At 34.1% G+C, this 20,921-nt stretch overlaps 1 protein-coding gene across 1 annotated transcript in view; it reads right to left on the reverse strand.

The window, feature by feature from the left end:
* Nucleotides 1–25: 25 nt before the first annotated feature.
* LOC117104620 overlaps nt 26–20,921 on the reverse strand; it is a gene marked incomplete at its 3' end in the record, with an annotated part of 41,982 nt that continues 21,086 nt past the window's right edge. The window contains exons 5-19 of the mRNA XM_033245480.1: nt 18,161–18,300; nt 16,967–17,120; nt 15,420–15,623; nt 14,329–14,535; nt 12,971–13,369; nt 11,592–12,002; nt 10,133–10,374; nt 8,690–8,867; nt 7,850–8,260; nt 6,976–7,259; nt 6,132–6,270; nt 5,437–5,670; nt 3,680–3,856; nt 2,719–3,135; nt 26–157 (exon numbers count right to left, since the gene is read on the reverse strand). Coding sequence (XP_033101371.1) covers nt 26–157; nt 2,719–3,135; nt 3,680–3,856; nt 5,437–5,670; nt 6,132–6,270; nt 6,976–7,259; nt 7,850–8,260; nt 8,690–8,867; nt 10,133–10,374; nt 11,592–12,002; nt 12,971–13,369; nt 14,329–14,535; nt 15,420–15,623; nt 16,967–17,120; nt 18,161–18,300 — 3,729 coding nt within the window. The remainder of the gene's footprint in view (nt 158–2,718; nt 3,136–3,679; nt 3,857–5,436; nt 5,671–6,131; nt 6,271–6,975; nt 7,260–7,849; nt 8,261–8,689; nt 8,868–10,132; nt 10,375–11,591; nt 12,003–12,970; nt 13,370–14,328; nt 14,536–15,419; nt 15,624–16,966; nt 17,121–18,160; nt 18,301–20,921) is intronic.

The following is a 20,921-nucleotide window of genomic DNA, read 5'->3' on the forward strand; positions in this document are numbered from 1 at the left end:
TTATTATTATATTGAGTTTACTTACCATTTAAAGTTCTGGAGTTACTAGCTAAGTGGATTTCAACATTAAGATCCAAGGGAAATGACATGTTAGCCTCACAGAGAGGTTGATCATCAGCTCCAGTAACTGCCAGTGTTACATTGTGAACAATAACACCTAAAAATACAAATGATAATGTAGATTAAGAAAATGAAAAAAAAATTTAGTAAGAATATATAACTCTATAGTAGAAATTACTAATTATACACAGAGTAGAATAGTTCAATCAGTGCTGGTCTAAAATGACGGTAGCAATTGTGCGCATTGAATATGGACATCAATGGTATCTGGTTTAATTTCAATCACTGCTGGAGACCATTACTTTTGTGTACAGCTGATGGGCCGAAAGGCGGGTTACCATAGCATGAGCTGTTTTCAAAGGAACTTTTGTTGATTGTGTATGCTTCAAGGCTTGTTGTACAATTATTGTGTTGAAGATTCTCTCCATTTGTACAGAGGAATCACAAGCAAACTTGCATACCATCTGTGCCAGAACACAAACGTTGAGGTCTAATGCAGCAGCCTTACTTACAGATACAGATATCAGCAGTAATTTTGGTAATTCAAAACTGGTCTCAAGCAAATTGAGATAGTTAAGCAGCATCTATATATTATATATACCATGCTGGAATGAATGGTATCTACTAAAATTTACTAAAAGAAACTTGGCATATGGTTGCTCCACCCGGGGACCAATGGTGAAGTCATTTTTTGTACACATTTGCTATTATGCATAAGAGATCTGGCATCTCACTTAAAGACCTCTGCACTGCTTTTTCTCAGACAGCATGGGCATGCATCCCCCTCCCCCATGGTGGCAAATGAGTTTCATTGAGTGGGTTAAAATTCTAAAAATGACCATAGGTTTTTATTGGATTTATGGACAATACAGTGATTATCTTTTGACTTAAAAATTGTGGTTATCCATGCTGCCTCCATTTTTACTTTACTCAACCTTTGCCTTATATTTTAATTCAACTACATGTAAGGAAATTCTGGATTTTACCTGCACCTGAACGAAAGTCTGCCGAAATACCTAAAGTTTTACGAAGTGTCTATGCTTACGCCGAGTCGTAAGCATTAATCATAGGCTATGCTTACGAGAATCTATTTGAAGGGCGCCGCTTGCTTCGTGAGTACGAAAACGTCCTATTGAGCATGTGCAAATATTTTTTTTTCTGTAGCGCGCACTTGGTGAAGTTTCAAGATGGCAGATGAAGACACTTTGCATCTCGGTGGCACTTTCACAAGCTATGAAAAATTGTCAGAAGCTGTATCGAATTAGGAGAAAGAAAATCACAATTTATATAAACGATCTTCACGTAGCATCGATTCTGCCAAAAAACGTGCACCTAAAAGAAACTTTAACCCCGAATTAAAATTCTATTCAATCGATTACGCACCATGTTAATAATCAGAGCTAAGTTAGTACAGCCCATATTTCGTGGTACAGTTGTTGCACATCGAATCAGTTAGTAGAGAAAAAGAAAGTTATTTTTTAAGAGAGTTTCCTTTCAAACATTTCAGTTGTTAAAAACCTTGGTGCTTTTTTGTATATTAATAACAAAATTGGATTGAAACTGTGTCACGCTCTCTTGTAATTATTGTATGCGTACTTGTTCATAATAGGAAAATTAAGAATTTTATAGGGACACGGATCAAGAGATGTTGGAAATGTCGGGGTGAGGGATCGAGATAAGAGCACCCTAGGGGAAATTCTTGTTTTTGATTTCGCTTTTTAATTATGCTAATGCACAGGACAATGATTTAAAATCAGAATATCACTGCAGCAGGCAGGTCATCTCCAACATTCTACACATCATCATACATAGATACATTGTCATTATTATTTCAGATATCGTATTGTATCAATATCAACATAAATTGGGCTAGATAGGCCAATCTAACAATGAAGTACTGTATCACAATGAACAGACGGCACTCATGAGCAAAGTACAAGAGCTTGGCACAGGTCAAATATTTTTACACAAGGATGATATGGAGTACTTGAGTAAAGTGAAGTAAGGCAGGCTAAATAGGCAAGTGCTACAGAAACTAGAATTGGGTCCTCGTGTGGGAATGTGTACTAATATGTCTGTGCAATGTAAACAAGAGTCACTTGTCGGGCTTACTAAGCGTGTGAATTTCTGCATTACCAAATGTATGAGTCACTTGTTGATGTTCACAGCGATATTGGTAAAGCGGCGACAGCTTAAAATGATTGAAGTTTTACGTCAAGATTTTGACTTTGACTTACGGACTAACAATTAGGGAAAACAGATCAATTTGGCATGTAATTTCGTTCGTTTTTATTCGACTTTAAGTTATTCGAGTTAGAGCAAATATTAACCATTGTAAATATAGGGAAGATGAAGTGACATGAAAATAATTTTGACTTTGACAATTTTTCGACTTAGGCACATTCAACTGAGGCGAGTTTGACTATACTATACGTCTTGCAAGAAGGTTCTTACATTTTATATTGGTCTACTTCATCAAGAGCTGGGCACTCACTGAATGATGGTCATACGACACGTATGTCCATCATTCGACACAGTGAGTGGCTGTATTAACACTTCAGCATCAGCCCTTCTCTTCAGGACTTATATGAGACTGTAAGAACCACTAAGCTTCACCTACATATGTTTGTTGAATGAGACACAGATGTAAAATCTTACCATTACAGTCAAGTGGTGTACAAGCTACAGTTGCTCCACTAATGGTGAAGTCAATGGAAGGGGCATCTGTTGTGTCCGTATTCTCCAACACTTCAACACAAAGATATTTGGCAGCTGTACACACAACATCATTAAGGCTAATAAGAACTGTTGCACTTGAAAACTGCAGATCATTGTCGTCGTCAAATGTGTTGCTTACAGGTGTCGGCCTGGAAGGCGACGTTGCTTGTCTGGTTCCATCACCAGATGCGCTGGCACTAACGAATGTGACGACTTCCCAAAGATCTGTTCCACTCACATCAGCCCCTTGGTCATCATGAACAAAATTAGCTGTGACAATTACATTCTGGTTGAATCCTCCTTCAATAACTGGAGTTCCACTATCAATGGTTAAACTTGATGAGGCCACAACCACACCTAAAACAACATTAAGCCAAAAATAAAACTGTACTGCCCAAGTCTGATCAACTCAAAATCTATTAAATCTATGGTCACATTTATTTGTGTAAAATGTATTTTCTGTTAACCAGGTAGGAGCACAAACAGCTTATTTTTTTTAAACAAAGCTACTTTTCGAGCCTTAATAAACAATTTGATACTTAGATATATATTCTTAATATCAAAATCATATTAAAATACAAATTTGGACATTGACCTACTTGTGATGAAAAACATAGGAAACAACAATACTATAAAACAATACAATAATTAAAAACCCATTATATAATTAAATCTATGTGTAAATTTTAGCTTGGAAATGTTAACATGTTTATGAAATATAGTTGAACACCTTAAGCTTTCCATCTCATGACTGCCTGTAATGGGCATCTATGGTATGTGTAACTGTGATGCCAGGTCAGGGGAACTAATACAATTTAATCTTGAATTTTCAATAATCATTTTTCTCACACAAAGTTCTAAGAAACAGTTTCCCTCAAATTAAATAAAATGCATGACAAACCTGTGCAGGTGACCTGAGTACATGCAATATTTTCATTTTCAGATTCATCAAATGTAAATGTTGCAGTACTTGATTTGAGAATTTCTATACATATATATTGTAAATTGTCGCATGATCCATTAAGGTTGACAGTCGCCAAAACACCAGACAATGTCATTGAGGATATCGAAATAAATTCTGCAGAAGACAAAAATAATGAAGCAATCATCACTTGACAACAAAGACTGAAATTACATAAGTTATTTCAGATCTTACAGTGGTACCTCTTAATTTATACACTGACATACAGTGATGACACTAAGAACACTAACAAAATAATAATAATAATAGCAACAAACCTATTAATATTATTTATTTATGCTTATTATATTATAGCACTTTCCTTAGCATAACCTTTAAGTCCTTTATATTAATGCCTTTTTAATTGATAACAGTAGGCCTCATTTTGCATTATTGCATTGTTGTCCAGCACCTCGATGTTGGTTCAACAGGAGGCGCTATACAAATCGCAAAATTATTATTATTATTATTATTATTATTATTATTATTACTATTATTATTATTATTATTATTATTAATATTATTATTATTACTATTATTATTATTATTATTATTATTATTATTATTATTATTATTGCCTTGGTCATGGGAAACAGTAGCCATATCAATCTTGCCGTCCAATCCCATTATTATTATTATTATCATTATTATTATTATTATTACTATTATTATTATTATTATTATTATTATTATCATTATTACTATTATTATTATTATTATTACGTTGGTCATGGGAAACAGTAGGCATATCAATCTTGCCTTCCCAATCCCAAGGTCCTGGGGTAAATTCTTGCCATGGTAACTTGAGTTTTTCTTATGACCGAAAATAAACTTCACTTCCTAGGCCTGAGTCTATGTATAGCATCTTATGTGTGTATGATTGTTATGTGAAGGGACTGCCACTCTACAGAGTGGTTACGTTAGCTGCCTGGTATATTCTTGACCTTTGTACCTACAGCTGAATATGAGCAAGCTCAACTCATTCTCAGTCATCCAGGAAGGAATTAGCCTGAACCAAACTAACCACTCAAAATAGAATGATAGCATCCTACCAGCTACCAAATGAGTATTCTTTGTTTGGAGGCAAATGGCAACAAAAGCCTTTCAAATAACTGGAATAGTACTCAAACCCTATCATACATACAAGCATCAAATGGGCCCCTAAAAGGAGCATGCTACACCATGCTACCTCAGTAAACGACTGGCTTAGGCCATCATACAACATTCCTATTTTCTTTCAGTCCGATAGCCCCCTCCAGTGAAAAGTACTGCATACAATTAAACAGCCACATTGTAAGGTATTTACCTCAATTGTTGTCTCAACATTTTTGTGATATACAGTATACTCTGTACTGTACTGTATAATACCAGGAAAATGGGACAGTAAGGCAATGTTAAAAGCTCATACCACTGAAGTACAATAAAAACTATAAAAATAAACTAATTAAATAGGCTTTAAATTTTTACAGTTGTTTCAAACATTCGGATAGACATGCCGTATTCAAAAACAATTACTGTAGAAAGATTTGTTTGTATGGTATTTGTAAGTTCCGTATTTAACGTATCATTTGTCCATTATTATACTTTTATGTCTTTCGTCTATTTTGATATTAACAAGCCAAGAGATTTCTATAGTATGTAATGAGAACATCAGACCCAGTCTAAAATCGACTTTATGTAAAAATGTGTTCATTTACCAACATCCTCCCAGGCCCCATTATTGGCTCTTGACTCTCCATACTGCATGCCATCCCCTTGAGGGTCAGGACTAAAGAAGATATTTGCATCCCACAAATCACTTGAACCTTCAGTATATGCTGAAGTTGGATCAGGATCCACGAGAACACTTAAGTTCACAGCATGACCTTGTTGCCATTCAATGATTTGATCCCCAACATTTACAGTCAGTGTCATTGCGGCAATCTCAAACCCTACATGAAAAATATACAAAAATAATATGCAGTCAGTTTAAGACAGAGGGCGTCAATAGGCCATCGCTCAAGATTTTATTGCACGACAAATTGTTCGCATTGTATTATTCTAAGCTAAAATTCCATTGGCGGGTGGCAAGTCTACAAAACAATATATAATAAAAGTCTCGCCTAATAAAAGCAGAAATATTCTAAGGGCCTATAAAAGGCTCTATAAATACAGTCTCAGAAAAAGTGAACGGATTATTAATCACAAGTAAAGGCGGGGCATCGGAGTGATTAAATCCAGAATTATAAGATTGAAAATTAATCCCCTGATACAATAATTTCCTCCTGGAGACAAAAAAAAAAAAAAAAGTCATACAGTATTCAAATCCATCACATTTGAACTGTTCTTTTTACGTAGATATGCATACTTCAATATCGTATTAAACATCTCCATATTTATTGTACAATCTTACCGCGGCATTGAAGAGGCATACAACCGACTGTGCTTCCTTCAAAAGTGAAGTCTGGGTTAGTAGCACCATTCTTTTTTATCTCTGCACATATGTAGTCAGCTTCATTGCACAAAAATGACTGTAGATCCCAGTTTTCAACCTTGAAGTAAAATATTATACAAAAAACATTCAATTTTTTTTACACAGTTTATATTCTTATCATTTTTATAAATACTGATAATGTAAAAACATTTACTATTTATACATTACATTCTCTTTACTTACTATATTTAATAATAGGCCTAAATATGATAAGCTAATGAATGGTTGGTCTTATTATGAAGTTCCATAGTTTTCCATAATTTATGCACACTTTTAAAAATGTGGAGACAATTTGGCAAATTTTAAAAGGCACCACTTATTAAATGTTTCTTTTGATAAACTAAAATTTAATAAACTGCAGATAAGTCTACTAAATCCACAAAAATATTTAATCTACATGAAATGAGACGAAACTTTTAAAAAATTTTTTGTGATTTTAAAAACCTCTCAATATTTTTCTTATCACCAGTAAACTAATTTAGTCCATGGTATATAATGTGAGGTCAATTGTAGATAAATGTCTATTTTTTTAAATGGTAAAGAAATAAAAATGTATCTTCATTATCTAGGTAAATGCAGCCTATTGATATAAAATATCTTTTTTTTTTTATTTTGTTTTACACAGATTAAGAATTAATGTATTTCCACATCTGAAATAAAAATTAAAACAATAAATATGAAACTAGCCAGCACTAATGTAAAATTACAACGAAGGGTACATTTCACAAAATCTAACCACAATTATTATTATTTTAATAATTACTTTAATGTTAGTGAATTCCACTGGAGCACCAGAGGTCAGTCCTTGTGTTGATTGTGATGTATCCAAAGTTGCATCATTCTCATAGAGTTTGGTCCCAGACCCATCACTTGCATTACTTAGGAAAACTGTAAATATCCACAAATCCTCTCCAGATATAGTCGCTGAAGTAGTGTCCCTTGTAACTGTCACATCTAGAAATACACTCTGCACCTTTCCTTCGACAATTGGCCAACTATTGGTTGGGTCATCACCAGCGGTTATAGAGGTCTCATCGACAATGACACCTAGCAAAAAAAACATGTTTTTTTTAAATTAGATATATTAATTCTAGAGTCTAAGTAGCTTGCTGGCAACCTGCATCTAGCATCCACTGTGATTTAATAGACTTACATAGTTGAACGGACCCAGGACGGTTTTTTTAAATACAGGGAGCAAAGTTCAAAAGAGCGTGACCACAATTTCAATAAATGATATTTACTTGTCTACTTAAGTTGTAATATATTGTATGATGTATTTTATTTATTACAGGGGCCCTAAACATCAGCCTCCCTTTATGGAAGTTGAAAGGGTTACCGTCTTTGAATATTGCTGAAATAAAAAATAAAGAAGTAAAAAAAAAATAAATAAATAATTAAATAAACAAAACTGGTGGCATTGGCTAAACTCTCCCATAAATCCGCCCTTAGATTTGGTGCAACTTAGAGGCGTGCACTGTTTAACATAAATGAGTTCACGTAAAAGTTTAAAAAGCAATATATAATTAGAAGTTATTATCTGACTCTGGTATTAATGAACAGAATTAAAATCTGCATAAAATTTGCATGGCTCAATATGATCTAAACATGAATAATCATTGGTTTTTACATATATTCACCTTTACAAGTAAGACTTGCACACGATCGTACAGCTGTGTTGTCTGGATCCGGGACGAGCGTGAAGTTTGGATCAGCCTCCGCCCCTTTCGCAAGAATTACACAAACAAAGTTAATTTCAGAGCAGATGAGAGTTGAAATGTTAAATGTTACCATTGCTCCGGTTATCGTTCCTATTCCATTGCTGATTGCATCGTCTGCAGTGGTAATCTGTTGTGGAATTAGTTCAGGGTTAGTAAAATCATCAGTGGAATAGATAGATGAGGAAACAGCCCATAGATTGCTGCCCGATACATCTGCTCTAGTATCGTTTGCAGTTATTCCAAGGGTAAAGGTTATTTGCGATGACAATGAATTCTCAATGATTTCATCACCGCCTGTGATTGTAAGGGTCGTTCCTGTAACATAAACACCTGTGGACAAAACAAAACAAATGTTTATTAATAGTTCTCAGCTTTTGTATGTCTTCTTATACAGTAGCAGTATATTTTCGTATGGTTTTTTTGTTTTTTTTTGGCTTTTTGTTTTTATTAGATAAACTAAAAATCAGTATAAGTCAGTTAGCTAAATTGAAGGTAGACACTGGAAGGGTACTGAATCTCAGATTCTATCAGTGATTTTTTTTTGTTAATTACATAGATTTTTTAAGCACTCAAAATTAAAAATAATAATGTTATTTAGCAACAACACAAGATAACAACCAGACCACTTAAAATGTAACAGACCACACCTACATAGGTTAAAACCTGTCCTGTACACAAAACCTGAGCCATATAATCAGAGATATGAAAACATTGTCAAATAATACCTGGGCCCTAATAATATAATATCTAAATACATACCATAGCATGTGACTTGTTGACAACCAATTAAATCACTGTCAGATGGAGAGCCTGATAACTTGAATTCAGGATTTGAAGAGGACTGCCTTTGTAGTTTGACACATATGTACATAGCATTATCCAGACATGTCTTACCAGTCATATCAATATTAGTTGTTATGCCACTAAAGGTTATTGTCTGTAAAAATAAATAATATAAAAAAAATAAATCTCACATTTCTTTTTAACCATATGTATACATAAATATTCTTACTGCCTGTAAAACATGTAAATACATATATAAAATGTAATTTATTTATTCAAACTTTTATTTGATACTTGCCATTTTGCAGACATTTACAAATTCAAAACAAACACTATCATTAATTTTAAAATGAGCAAGTAAATACACTAATAACAACACATATAATTATAATATATTTTGCATAAAAAGTTGTAAATCCTTTTCATTCTCCTGGAGAATATTTAAAATTTTAGCATACACACAACATACAATTTTTTGAGAGACGACAAACATTCATTTAAGCCAAGCTACAGAGGGAAATATTTTTTTTTGATGTGGTACAAATGAAGTTGTTTGAAGGCAAACTCAAGAATGGTCAATATCATACAGATTTTTAATATTTGAAAACTTGGAAAACCACAGGAGACTGGAGTTTATTGCCATTTTGAACTTTGAGCAATTGATAAAGTTGAATTAAACTGGTTTTTTTTTTTTCGGTTTTTTTTAGTTTAGCTATCAAATATTATTGGGAATTCTTTTGCTCTATTTGATATAAGTTATTTAATTATTTTATTTTTTTATATTCTTTTTACTCACAACTTACAGGATGGATGCTTTATAAACCAAGTCTCTTTATGAGGCTTAGGGAGTGGAGTTGATTTTAGTTGTGAGAAAAAGTCTTGCTGTGACAGGAATTGAAGCCAGGATCCTGGGATTAGAATGCAAGCATCTTAACCACTAAGCTATTCAACTTAAAAAATATATTGTAAACTACAATTGTATGATGTGAAGCGCATTAGAGGCCTAGTTTATATGAAGTCATATAGTCACATACATAGATTCTAGGCATCTGATTGGTTAAAAAGCAGGTAATACCTTTAACCATCACTCTTGTGATGTAGGTTTGAATGGTAGTTCATAAATTCCTGGTGAAGAAAAGTACTATCACATTAAATTATATGACTGTTTTTGCCTTGTCACAATGTAATCTCTAGACCCCACATCGCTGTGTAATCATGACACGCACAGACGTAAAAAGGGACTGCAACCTTTATGACAAGAGAGACTTGCATTCGACCACCTAGGCCTAGGAGGCCTTCGGGAAGATAGTAGTATTCCGTCTCCACATCACCTCAGGCAATAGATTTGACCATTCCCCTCATGAACAGTCAATGTTTATAAACTACATAAGCCTAAAACATAATATTTTTATTACTTACACTACCAGCAGCAAGATTCATATTAGTTAATTGTTCGGTTGGTCCTACTGGAGTATCTGGGAATGTACTATCATCTGCATTAACAAAAATTATAGCCTCCCATAAATCCATCCCTGTGATACTTGCACCAGTACTACTAGAGGTGACACTCAAAGATGTTATTGTGATGCTATTTTCCGAGGCAGGTGATAGTTCAATCACTTCTAAGCTGTCTGTAAATGCTACGCTTGTTATTAATACACCTGCAAAAACAAGATAGAAAAAAAGATTTGACTAAGAAAAAGGACATACAAAAAAAAACAAAAAAAAAACAACAATAAGCTGCATTTGAATTTCATTAAAAAAAAAAAATTAAGCATCTTACTTAAAATATCATAAGCAGACTTAGTTTAGAGGATTATCATTATCATCATCACCTTTCGTTACTCTGCATAACGTCAGTTGAGTATACTTGCACAATGTGTTTGTACAGTACTCATACAGTCATGTCGGAAAGAAAAGTAAACAAATAAATGAGAATGAGTTCAATGACGCTTTTCTCATTACTTGATCATCCTTATTTCGCACCCTCTATACTTGGCTCTCTAGATACTTTCACTTCACCTGTTTGCTTATTTGCACAGTATATAAGACCTTGCCTGCCAAACTCCTCTCTCACTTGTTGATGTATCGTTGATACAACAAAATAATCAACACTTATTCGTGTGGATTTGTATTACTCTTTAAGTCATCTTAATAGGTGTTCTCTTTTAAAATAAAAGTGAAAAATCAAGCTATATTTATTCAACTTATAAATAAAAATGATATACTGTATAATTAAATAAATAAATAAACGATTATATATCAATCATGGCATCATCATTGTAACACCAACATTATTTATTTTTCATTAGTTTACGTCATGAGTGTACAATTTGCTTGACCTTTTTTTTCAACTCATGCGCAAAAGGTCAAAACAACTTGTACAGTGTATCTGATTTGATTGTTATTCAATAACGTGGATTCTAGGCTAGTGTTTTTACACCTAGTCCCGACGCCAATCTGCTGAAAGAGATGGACACGCTAGTCTAATCATCATTTGTTGGTAAGTGGTAACTGAAAACATGACATGCATAGAACGAGGTCAATTAGAACCCGGACAAAATCACTTCAAATTCATGAATTCCTCTGTATCAATGGACCTCCCTACTAAAGAAACTGAAAGATTAATAAGAATATTTTAGGCTTTTCTAGGCCTATTTTAAATACTCAAGTAACAAATTTAGATGTAAGAATCTTGTAAGCAGGAGACCAAAGCCAGGTCGTAACCCAGCCTATATGGAGCCATCAAAAAGTTTTACCTCTCCGCACCGAAACAACAAATTTCATTACTGTATTCTCTCAAAAGCTTAAAGAAATATTTATTTTTCTACGAATGTCTATCAGTGATAGTAGACATTTGCCAAAACTTAGCCCTTACCTCTACAATCTGTGTCATCACTTGCTGTACTAACAAGTGGGGTCAATGAAAATGTTTCGCCATCATTTCGAGTAAAATTTACGCAAATGTACTCCATATCAGAACACATAAGGCTTGAGACATTCAAACTTGCAGTGATACCATCAAAGCCAACAACGGCACCTGCAGGAAGAGTTTTAGCACTGAGACTTGATAGGTCACCTTCTTTGATAGCACTCTCTGTACCAGAGCAATCAGCATTTCCACTCAAGTATATCAAAACCTTCCATAGGTCAAGGCCATTAATAGCGCTGCCATCATTGAAATCTGTTACCACCTGAAGGTTCACAGAGGCTGTTAACATTGTTGTTTGGTATTCAGTGATGTAGAGAGTGTTATCTGCCCTTACCCTGAAAGATGTGATGCTTACTCCTAAAAAAAAAAATAAAAAGGATTTGTATAGATCAAATTTATGTTGCTTTTATTATTTTGTAAAATGAGCTATTAATATATTTTGTTAATATGATTATTTTATATATCATTACAAATCTGACCAATCAGTGACTCTGGTCATGCCTCACAGAAAAAAACACAGAAGTTGCATATGTGACAATTGTTGTCACACGCTGGGTTAATTACATATATAGCACTGTAGTAAGTGTTTACATTGTTGTTGTATGCGCTATTGCGCTTTGTGTTAATAGGCATTTAGACAGCGCCAGTCATTGTCATCAGAACACCTAACAACTTCTGTCTTTTAGTTGTTTGTTTGTCAATCAATATCATCAGGCTCTATCAATATTAATATCACTAACTATTCTGGTCACCATATAAACACATTATGATGACAGAGATACCTTAATCGTTCTCCTCAAGATGACGATAGCATTCTCTACGAAAAGCTGAGATATTTTCAACACTATGCATAGTTGTATCAAAATATACACTTTTTTTAAAACATTAGAAAATGATAATTTAAGTATTATAATGTCATTATCATAATTAAATAAATCATTTTCTCTCAAGTTAATGGTACCATAAATTTACTTAACATTTTTATTAACTTTACCATCAATATTTTGATTTTCTTTTCCATTATAATTATTATTTTATGGTCATTTCTATTGTTATTATTGTTTTTACTATTTTATTATTTTTACTAATATTAATAACTATTAAAATATTATTGTTTCTATAAAATTAATAATTGACTACATTAACCTAAAAAGTCTTAATTTCTCGCATTATAATTACCATTAACAAAATCATTTACCAATTTTAGACTTTTCATCTTTTACAAAGAAATATTCATACATATTCTGGAATATGGCACATGAATAATGGATTCAGTCCTCTGCACCAAACACTTTAATTAAATATCATATTGTAATACTAAATACCTTTACAATCTGGTACAAAACAGCCTTCTAAAGTACTAATAGCATTCAACTGAAAATTTACAGACGGAGATCCTCGAGAAACACGTACACAGATAAAAGGTACATCTATACACTCCTGAGACGTCAGGTCAAAAACTGCAGCTATTCCTGTCAGGGTGCTTGTTGACCCAGCAGTCACATCTTCATTCTCAGCTGAGCCTACAGTAACTGTAGCAGTGACAACAGCAGCAATTGTAGTGTCACTTGCACTTGTGAACACCTCAACATCCCACAGTCCTGTGCCACTAACACTACCGCCATTACTATCGGCTGTAAGGTCTATATCAAGAGAGATTGTTGATTCTCGATTCTGCAAAATGCTATCGGATGTTGATGGAACCACACTAGAGATCAACACACCTGTATCGCAAAAGACAAATCATTATCATTATAATAATTGTTTGTTTATTACGTTTTCTGTGTTTAAAAAGAGACATGAGACTATCTTTTTATTGTGGAAGGAGCAAACGATTGCTAAACCATTAAATATTAAATAGCTTTAGAGATTGTTGATTCTCGATTCTGCAAAATGCTATCAGATGTTGATGGAACTACACTAGAGATCAACACACCTGTATCGCAAAAGACAAATCATTATCATTATAATAATTGTTTGTTTATTACGTTTTCTGTGTTTAAAAAGAGACTTTAGAAACTATCTTTTTATTGTGGAAGGAGCAAACGATTGCTAAACCATTAAATATTAAATAGCTTTAAAAAAAAGTTGTATTGTAAATTCTGCATAAGGCTTCAGCATCTTTTAGGTTCAGAAGTAGGTTAATATTGAACATCAGGTCTTATTTTCATATATAAGTACTATCTAACCATTAAAAATATTAATTCATTTATTTTATCTAATTGTGTTAAATTAAACTGCCTGTAAATGTTATCAGAATTTGATAATTATATAGCAAAAAGATAACAAAAGCATTTAAAACAAGTGAAAATATTTTATAACCAATCAAGAATACCCACACTTGTGGTAACAAAAAAAAATCTGAAATATGATCATTTAGAAATGTATGTGTTTGAAACACATTTTGGACAAAATCTCTTCTAAGATAAACAACTTATAAAAGTTTCTTATAAAAAAAATTCTGGTAAACAGCCTTACAAAAAGTGCTTCAAAAGTCTTAAGGTATGTAAATTAACTAAGAACATTTGCTATTATGAAAATATGCTTATCAGAAACCATGAGAACTCAATTTTCATCTGAGAATTTTTAAATTGACCTTGCTTATGACACGACCCATTTTGTCACGCCACCTCGGAAATGTACAATATTCCTAATGTTCCTCTACATTTAATGCCTTACATACCCGTACAAGGTGCTGCTTGACAAACTGTGTTACTCGACGGCGAGATTTCAAAGTCTGGGTTAGCAGATGAAGATTTTGTCAGCACTGCACACAGATACATTATGTTGCCGTCTCCACAATATTGACCACTGAAGTTCATGGTAACACTTAGGCTGTTTAAATCAAGTGAGTTCCCAACACTTGCTATGTCCATTCCAGCATTTGCAGCTGTAGAATAATCATTATTAAATTAACAATTTCAAATTAATTTACATTTATTATTGTCATTAAAGTTTTTGTTGGGGAACATCACAAAGAAAATGCAAAAATAAACTCAATCATTTTTGTGATTCTCTATTTTGAACTTAGAGCATAAGCATAATGCATATGGCTCATATTTATAGCATGTATGTCTCATGTAGGCAGCATACATACTTCATGAAAGCATCATGTTTGCAGCATTCACTGCATGTTTTATGAACGCCTAAATAAGACAGCATGTATAGCTAGTTAGTAGCATATACATCTATAAGCCCTATACTGGCTGAAAGGTCCAGAACCTTGGGTGCCAAAATGGGCCTTGATAGGAGTCTCCAGACCCCTTGTAGTCCACTGTGCATGACTCATGTTAGCTGCAGTATGCATGCATCATGTAGTCAGCATGCATGCTCAATCTAGGCAGCATGCGTTATCTCCTGTAGGACCAAGAATAGTCTTTCTTGTTATTATTTTTAATAACACTATTATAATCATCATCATTGCCATCATAATATCTATTAAAATTATTGTTTGAATACTTTATAACTACTGAATTATTATTATGGAGCTTTCGATTGAACGACGGTAGGACGTAGAACGCAATGACGTCACTAAAAGTCATCTGCACATGCGAGAACGTTAAGTTCTCTATGGATTCTAGGACGCAATCTGGCCAAATCTACCTATGCAGAGAATGTAGGACGCCCGGCAGGATGGTCACACATGAGCGAATTCCTTTCGAGCATCGCGCCATCGTACAAATCGAAAGATCTCTATATTATTATTACCATTACCATCAGTGGGTCAGATATATGAAACAAGTAGACCCATTTACAGGGGCCATTTGAACTCACTTGATAATGCTACTTGTTGAGAACTAACCCTTGTACCACTTCCATCTGCATTAGCACTTGCATACACATTGACGTCCCAAAGATTGTCGCCAGTAACCCCAGCATTACCAGTAGGATAACTAACATCAAATGCAACTGTTGTTGATTGATCTTCTAAGAAACCAGCAGTAATAGTCAAAGTTGCACCACTGAGAATTTCAAGCCCTGAAAAAATAAATAAAGAAATCATAATCGAAATATAAACAGTAAATTCATGTTTTATGTTCTTCATATTACTACCCACCTGACATAAAAACAAATGCATACATTATTGATCATATTTTTAAAGTTCTATGGAGGTAAGGCAAGACTCTTTTTATATCTTGGTTAGCAAACCCGCCGTCAGCCAAAAACGATGATTTAAAATAAAAATTAAAATAAAATTTAATTTTTGGCTAATTATCGCACCCACCACCATAAAAAATAAAAATTTCAGAAAAAAATAAAAGCTTTTCTTTATTTTTATTACACCTGCTGCTGCCTTGAAATCTCCAAAAACAAGAATTGCCTATTTCTATTATTATATAAATCTAAAGCATTATTGATTCCATTACTTCAGCATTTACATTAATCCTTTTCTCCTCTGTCTGGATATTTGTTAAATAAGAAAACAAATTTTATTTATTTTTTCCAATCTCCCCTGACGATCATTGAAGAAATACATTCTCAAAACAAGGTATAAAAAGTCTTGTCTAATAATGTTGCAGCCAATACCATAAATGCATGAATAAGCGCCACATCAAACCAAAATTATTTTCGCTAAGGGCCGCTCTCTAATAAGCGCCGCGGCGCTTAATCAAGAGTATATTTACCCTGTGTGTAATGAAACACTTTGAGAAACAGGGTTTTCAATACAAGGCATTCAGTGTTAAAATGAAGAAGTAACACAATAAAGACACAAGAATGTCTTTATAAACGTTTATATACGATGATTTGGCCTACTGAAGTACGGAAATATGCGAGATACGTAACATGGTAAAGAGAAAGGAAAGTGCCAAGCTTATATATTTTTTATAAGTGCCGATCTCGAATAACCACCTCACTGAAGCCTCCAAAAATGTTACGGTAATCATAATCATGATTTGTGATCCATTTAAATAAAAAACATTGATGATCTTAAAAATGAATATCTTTATCATCGTGAGTGGTGAATCGAATGGCCTAGTGGTACTGTAGGCAGCCACAGTATTGGCGATGGCTTGAACGGCATGCTTGCCTATGGTTCTGGAAAATGTCTTCCTGAATGATTATAAACCATAGGCCCAGCGTGGTCTAGGTACACGTTAACGATGCACTTGTGGGAAAAGAGCAGGAAACTGATTTTGGTGTACTGAGCAATTCAACAACAGGTGCCACAGGTCCCCAACCTGAGTTTCTTTAGCTACTTAAATAGTACGTATTGAACTATTTACTTTACTGTACTTCATTCCAATTTGGTTCATACTTCTATTCTGCATTTTTACAATATCCCTACCTCCCACTTCCCATGCCTTAAACTGTCCACTCACCAGTGCATTGTATTTGAGCACAGCCAACATCAGCTGTACTTGGTTGATAAGTGAGTGTAAAGTCAGGAGCAGGGTTATCGCCTTGTTGGACTTCCACACAAACGTAATCAAAATCAGTACAACTAAGGGCAGTAAGATCAAAGTCGGCTTGAATCTGTAGACAAAATAGTACATAAATTAATATAAAAGAAAACAAAGGGTATATGGTGAGCACTATATTAAAAACTGGAACAAAAACAATGGCTGATTGTGTCGGTGTACGGTAAGAATGGCCCCGGAAAAAATGGCCCCGGAAATAATGGCCCCGGAAAAAATGGCCCCGGTAAAAATGGCCCCATATGACAGGTAGGTAAAAATGGCCCCATTACTGAAAAAAAAAACAATGGCTGATTGTGTAATCTAACTGGCTCAATTTGCTAAACCAGCAATATCAGTCAAATGAGAGTCAGATGTTTTAGGCTCCAACTACAAGTTGCAGACTCCCCAATAGCTACAATTGTAAGCTTATAACCATCTGTTAAAACACAACCACTACTAAGTAAATTGTACCTTACTGAAAAATCTAGTCACTATCTGATTATGAGTTAAGTTCATTTTCTAATGCACCATTCCAATTGACCCAAATTCTAAATTGTATATGTTTTGAATATACAGTTAAAATATCCTTTTTCTTGAAAAAGTTTGGTGAATATGTTTTTTTCCAGGTCACTGAAATTTGAATCTACCTCAATCAAGATCTAGGCTTGTGGGAATTTCAAAGCACGTAATATTAACATAGCTGCATAAATTCGAAATATAAAAAACAAATATATTTAAAACTTTAAACATGATTTGTTCCTAGTAGCAGAGGTCAAACTTCTTTTATAGATCTTATGCATCTAAAATCAAACATTTGTTTTTGTCTTCGGACAGGGAACTTAAACTACATTCTTTTTTCAACAAAAGAGCTCAAAATACTAATTTGATAAGTAAACCATGAATTTTTAAATAAGTTACAAAATTCTACCAAAATGTATGGAACCAGTAATGGTGACTGATGAATGAACTCTACAATGTCCAACCCTAATTTCCAAATGTAAATGGGATTAGGGTACATAATTTATTTTCTGCCTTATGTAATATGGCTTAATGGTGCTTAACAAAATTATGGCTACATTTTATATAAAAAATAGAATAGATCCAGTATAAGATCACCTTTGGCCAAACTGACATTCCGTTGTTATCAAGACCATAGTCGGCAGAATCCAGCATATCAACAGCAGCGTATAGTAGTATTGATCCTGTTCCATTAACTTCTAAATTAAGGAAAGCAAATGCTTTCCACAGACCAGTTCCTTTATGAAAACAAATCAGATTGATACTTAATTATACTTAAAAATGTAGTTAAAGTATTTTTGAGTACTTTCTTTCAATAAAAGTGATGCTATCAAATTTAATGAAAAACTAAATTAATGTTAATTACTCGTAACTATAATTAGCCTACTGTAAAACCTCAAATTGAAGCCCGGGGCTTCTTTTTTTGCCAACTTTGGATGGGCTTTTTTCGAGATGGGCTTCTTTTTCGAGGCCACTTTTGCAAAGTAAAGAGGGGAGCTTCTTTTCAAAATGAATGCTGTAAAATTTTGGAATTAGCACTATAAAACAATAAATAACTACAGTATAAAGCATGTTTTTAATTTATTTTGTTTATTTGAAATTCATGTACAGTGTATGAAAAAAAGCCAAGATTATGGGCTATTTTTCGAGGCTAATTTTGCAAACTGATGGAGTGGGGCCTTTAAATTTGGGATGGGGATTCTCCTTGAGATTAAGCCCATTGGGCTTCAATTCGAGATTTTAGGGTATATGATTATATACAGTTTGGTTGATAATCATACAATACAAACTACAGTACACAAAAATGTATTTATGTAATAATTAACTTTCTTTCACAGGGGCACTAATAGCATTATGAGGATTAGTTTTTTTTCTAAACTATGCTCACAGTTGTTATGTCTCTCATTCACACACTGAGACAAATGAACAACAAAACCACATCTAAGTAATCCAAACCAGTTGTCTTTATTATCCACCATATTCAACAACCATCACAACCAACTTGAACTTTCTCTGCTCTTACAATAATAGAGGGCGATATACAACTTTGAGTACACTACATCCCTCCTTTTTCAGATTACTCTATCCAACAATAGCTTAACAAACAATTCAAAAATTAAATGAAAACCGTTAAACATTTTACAAGCATGTACTGCAAGTCTTTGAAACAAACTGTAAATAGTCTACCAAACCAATATGCATTAATATTGCAAATTATGTTAGAAAACCGTTAAACATTTTACAAGCATGTACTGCAAGTCTTTGAAACAAACTGTAAATAGTCTACCAAACCAATATGCATTAATATTGCAAATTATGTTAATAAACCTGAAAAGTGAGTGCTGGTTTTTTTTATTTCGTTATCTACAGTACTTCACAATGTTATAATGGTAGTTAACATAATTACCATATACTGTATCTGTGTGTATGAATTTTTTTTTTTTTAACGAACATAACAACATCATCACTTCGACTACTCTTGAACAACATCTTTACAAACTATTATAACACAACATTTTTAATCACTACTACTACTCTCGTCATCTTTACAAATCAAGTCTATCCGGTTTCTTCCTAATACGCAGAGGATACCTCCTTTGCGGTTCTGGAGTTTGGGTCTCATTGATTGTTGGACCCTCCTCATGTACAGTTTCCATTAAGTCATCGAGTGCCGTATCCTCAACTGTGACGTCATCTGTTAGTGGTCTACTACCATAAAACCTCTTCACATGTGTAATATTTCGTTTCCGACGACGCCTGTTTGCATCATCCCGATCACTTATAGTGACTTGATTTACCATATCTAGAAACTACGTCATACACTCTAGGTTCAAACTTTGTCAAGAACTTGTCTCTCGCTTCCTGGCAAAGAAGAACACCATCTCCTGGTCTAACATTGCTGTGACGTGAGTTATGTTTCACGTCCACATACTGCCTTGATTTCCACTTCATCAACTGATCTCTATCTTTAACCTCCTCGTCTACAAAACACTCTCTCTAATTCTGGTAATTTGGTCCTTAAGGCTCTACCCATTAGCAATTCAGCAGGTGTCTTGCCTGTTGAAGGATGAGGAGTTGTTCTATACACAGCTAAATATCGTGTAAGCTCTCGTTTCCAATCTGTCTTCATAGTATGCGCTATCTTAAGTCACTTCAAGATTGATTTATTCTGACTTTCAACCTCCCCATTTGCTTGTGCCCATTTCGGTGTCACCTTCTGATGCTTATATTCCATTTACCTCTACAAAAACTCTCCTGATATGAATTGTGGGCCATTGTCACTGACAATGACTTGCGGTAAGCCATGTCGCGCAAACATAAATTAACTTCTAGCGAACGTACATTTCTATCAGCTGTTGTACTTCTCATAATGTCTATTTCATAGAACCTACTGTAATAATCAACAACGAAGAGAATGTAATCCCCTGTTGGTAATGGTCCCAGAAAATCTACTCATACCGATCTCCATGGACCATCCGGAAGCTCGGTACTCATTAAAGGTTCTGGTGGTTCCGCTTGTCCTACCAACTGGCAGCCCGGATATTTCTTTACAAACTCTTCAATATCCTTGTCTATTTTTGGCCTCCATACTTTTGTTCTGAATCTCTGTTTCATGTTAACGATTCCAGGGTGTCCCTCATGGCCAATCTCCATTATAGTCCACCTCAGACTCTTTGGTACAACCATTCTTGGCCCCTTCATTACTAGTTTTCCTACTACACACAACTCTTGTGCTACGTGCCGATATTCTGGACACTTGTTTCCTTCCCACAGGGGCGGATCCAGAGATGTCCAAAAGGGGGGGGTGCCGAAAGGGGGCCGAAATTTGGGCCGGTCGAGACAACACTGAAGTAGGAGG

The sequence above is a fragment of the Anneissia japonica genome, unplaced genomic scaffold (assembly GCF_011630105.1).
Source record: "Anneissia japonica isolate Jap-2015-1 unplaced genomic scaffold, ASM1163010v1 scaffold287712_len2945570_cov188, whole genome shotgun sequence".
NCBI classification, from domain to species: Eukaryota; Metazoa; Echinodermata; class Crinoidea; order Comatulida; family Comatulidae; genus Anneissia; species Anneissia japonica.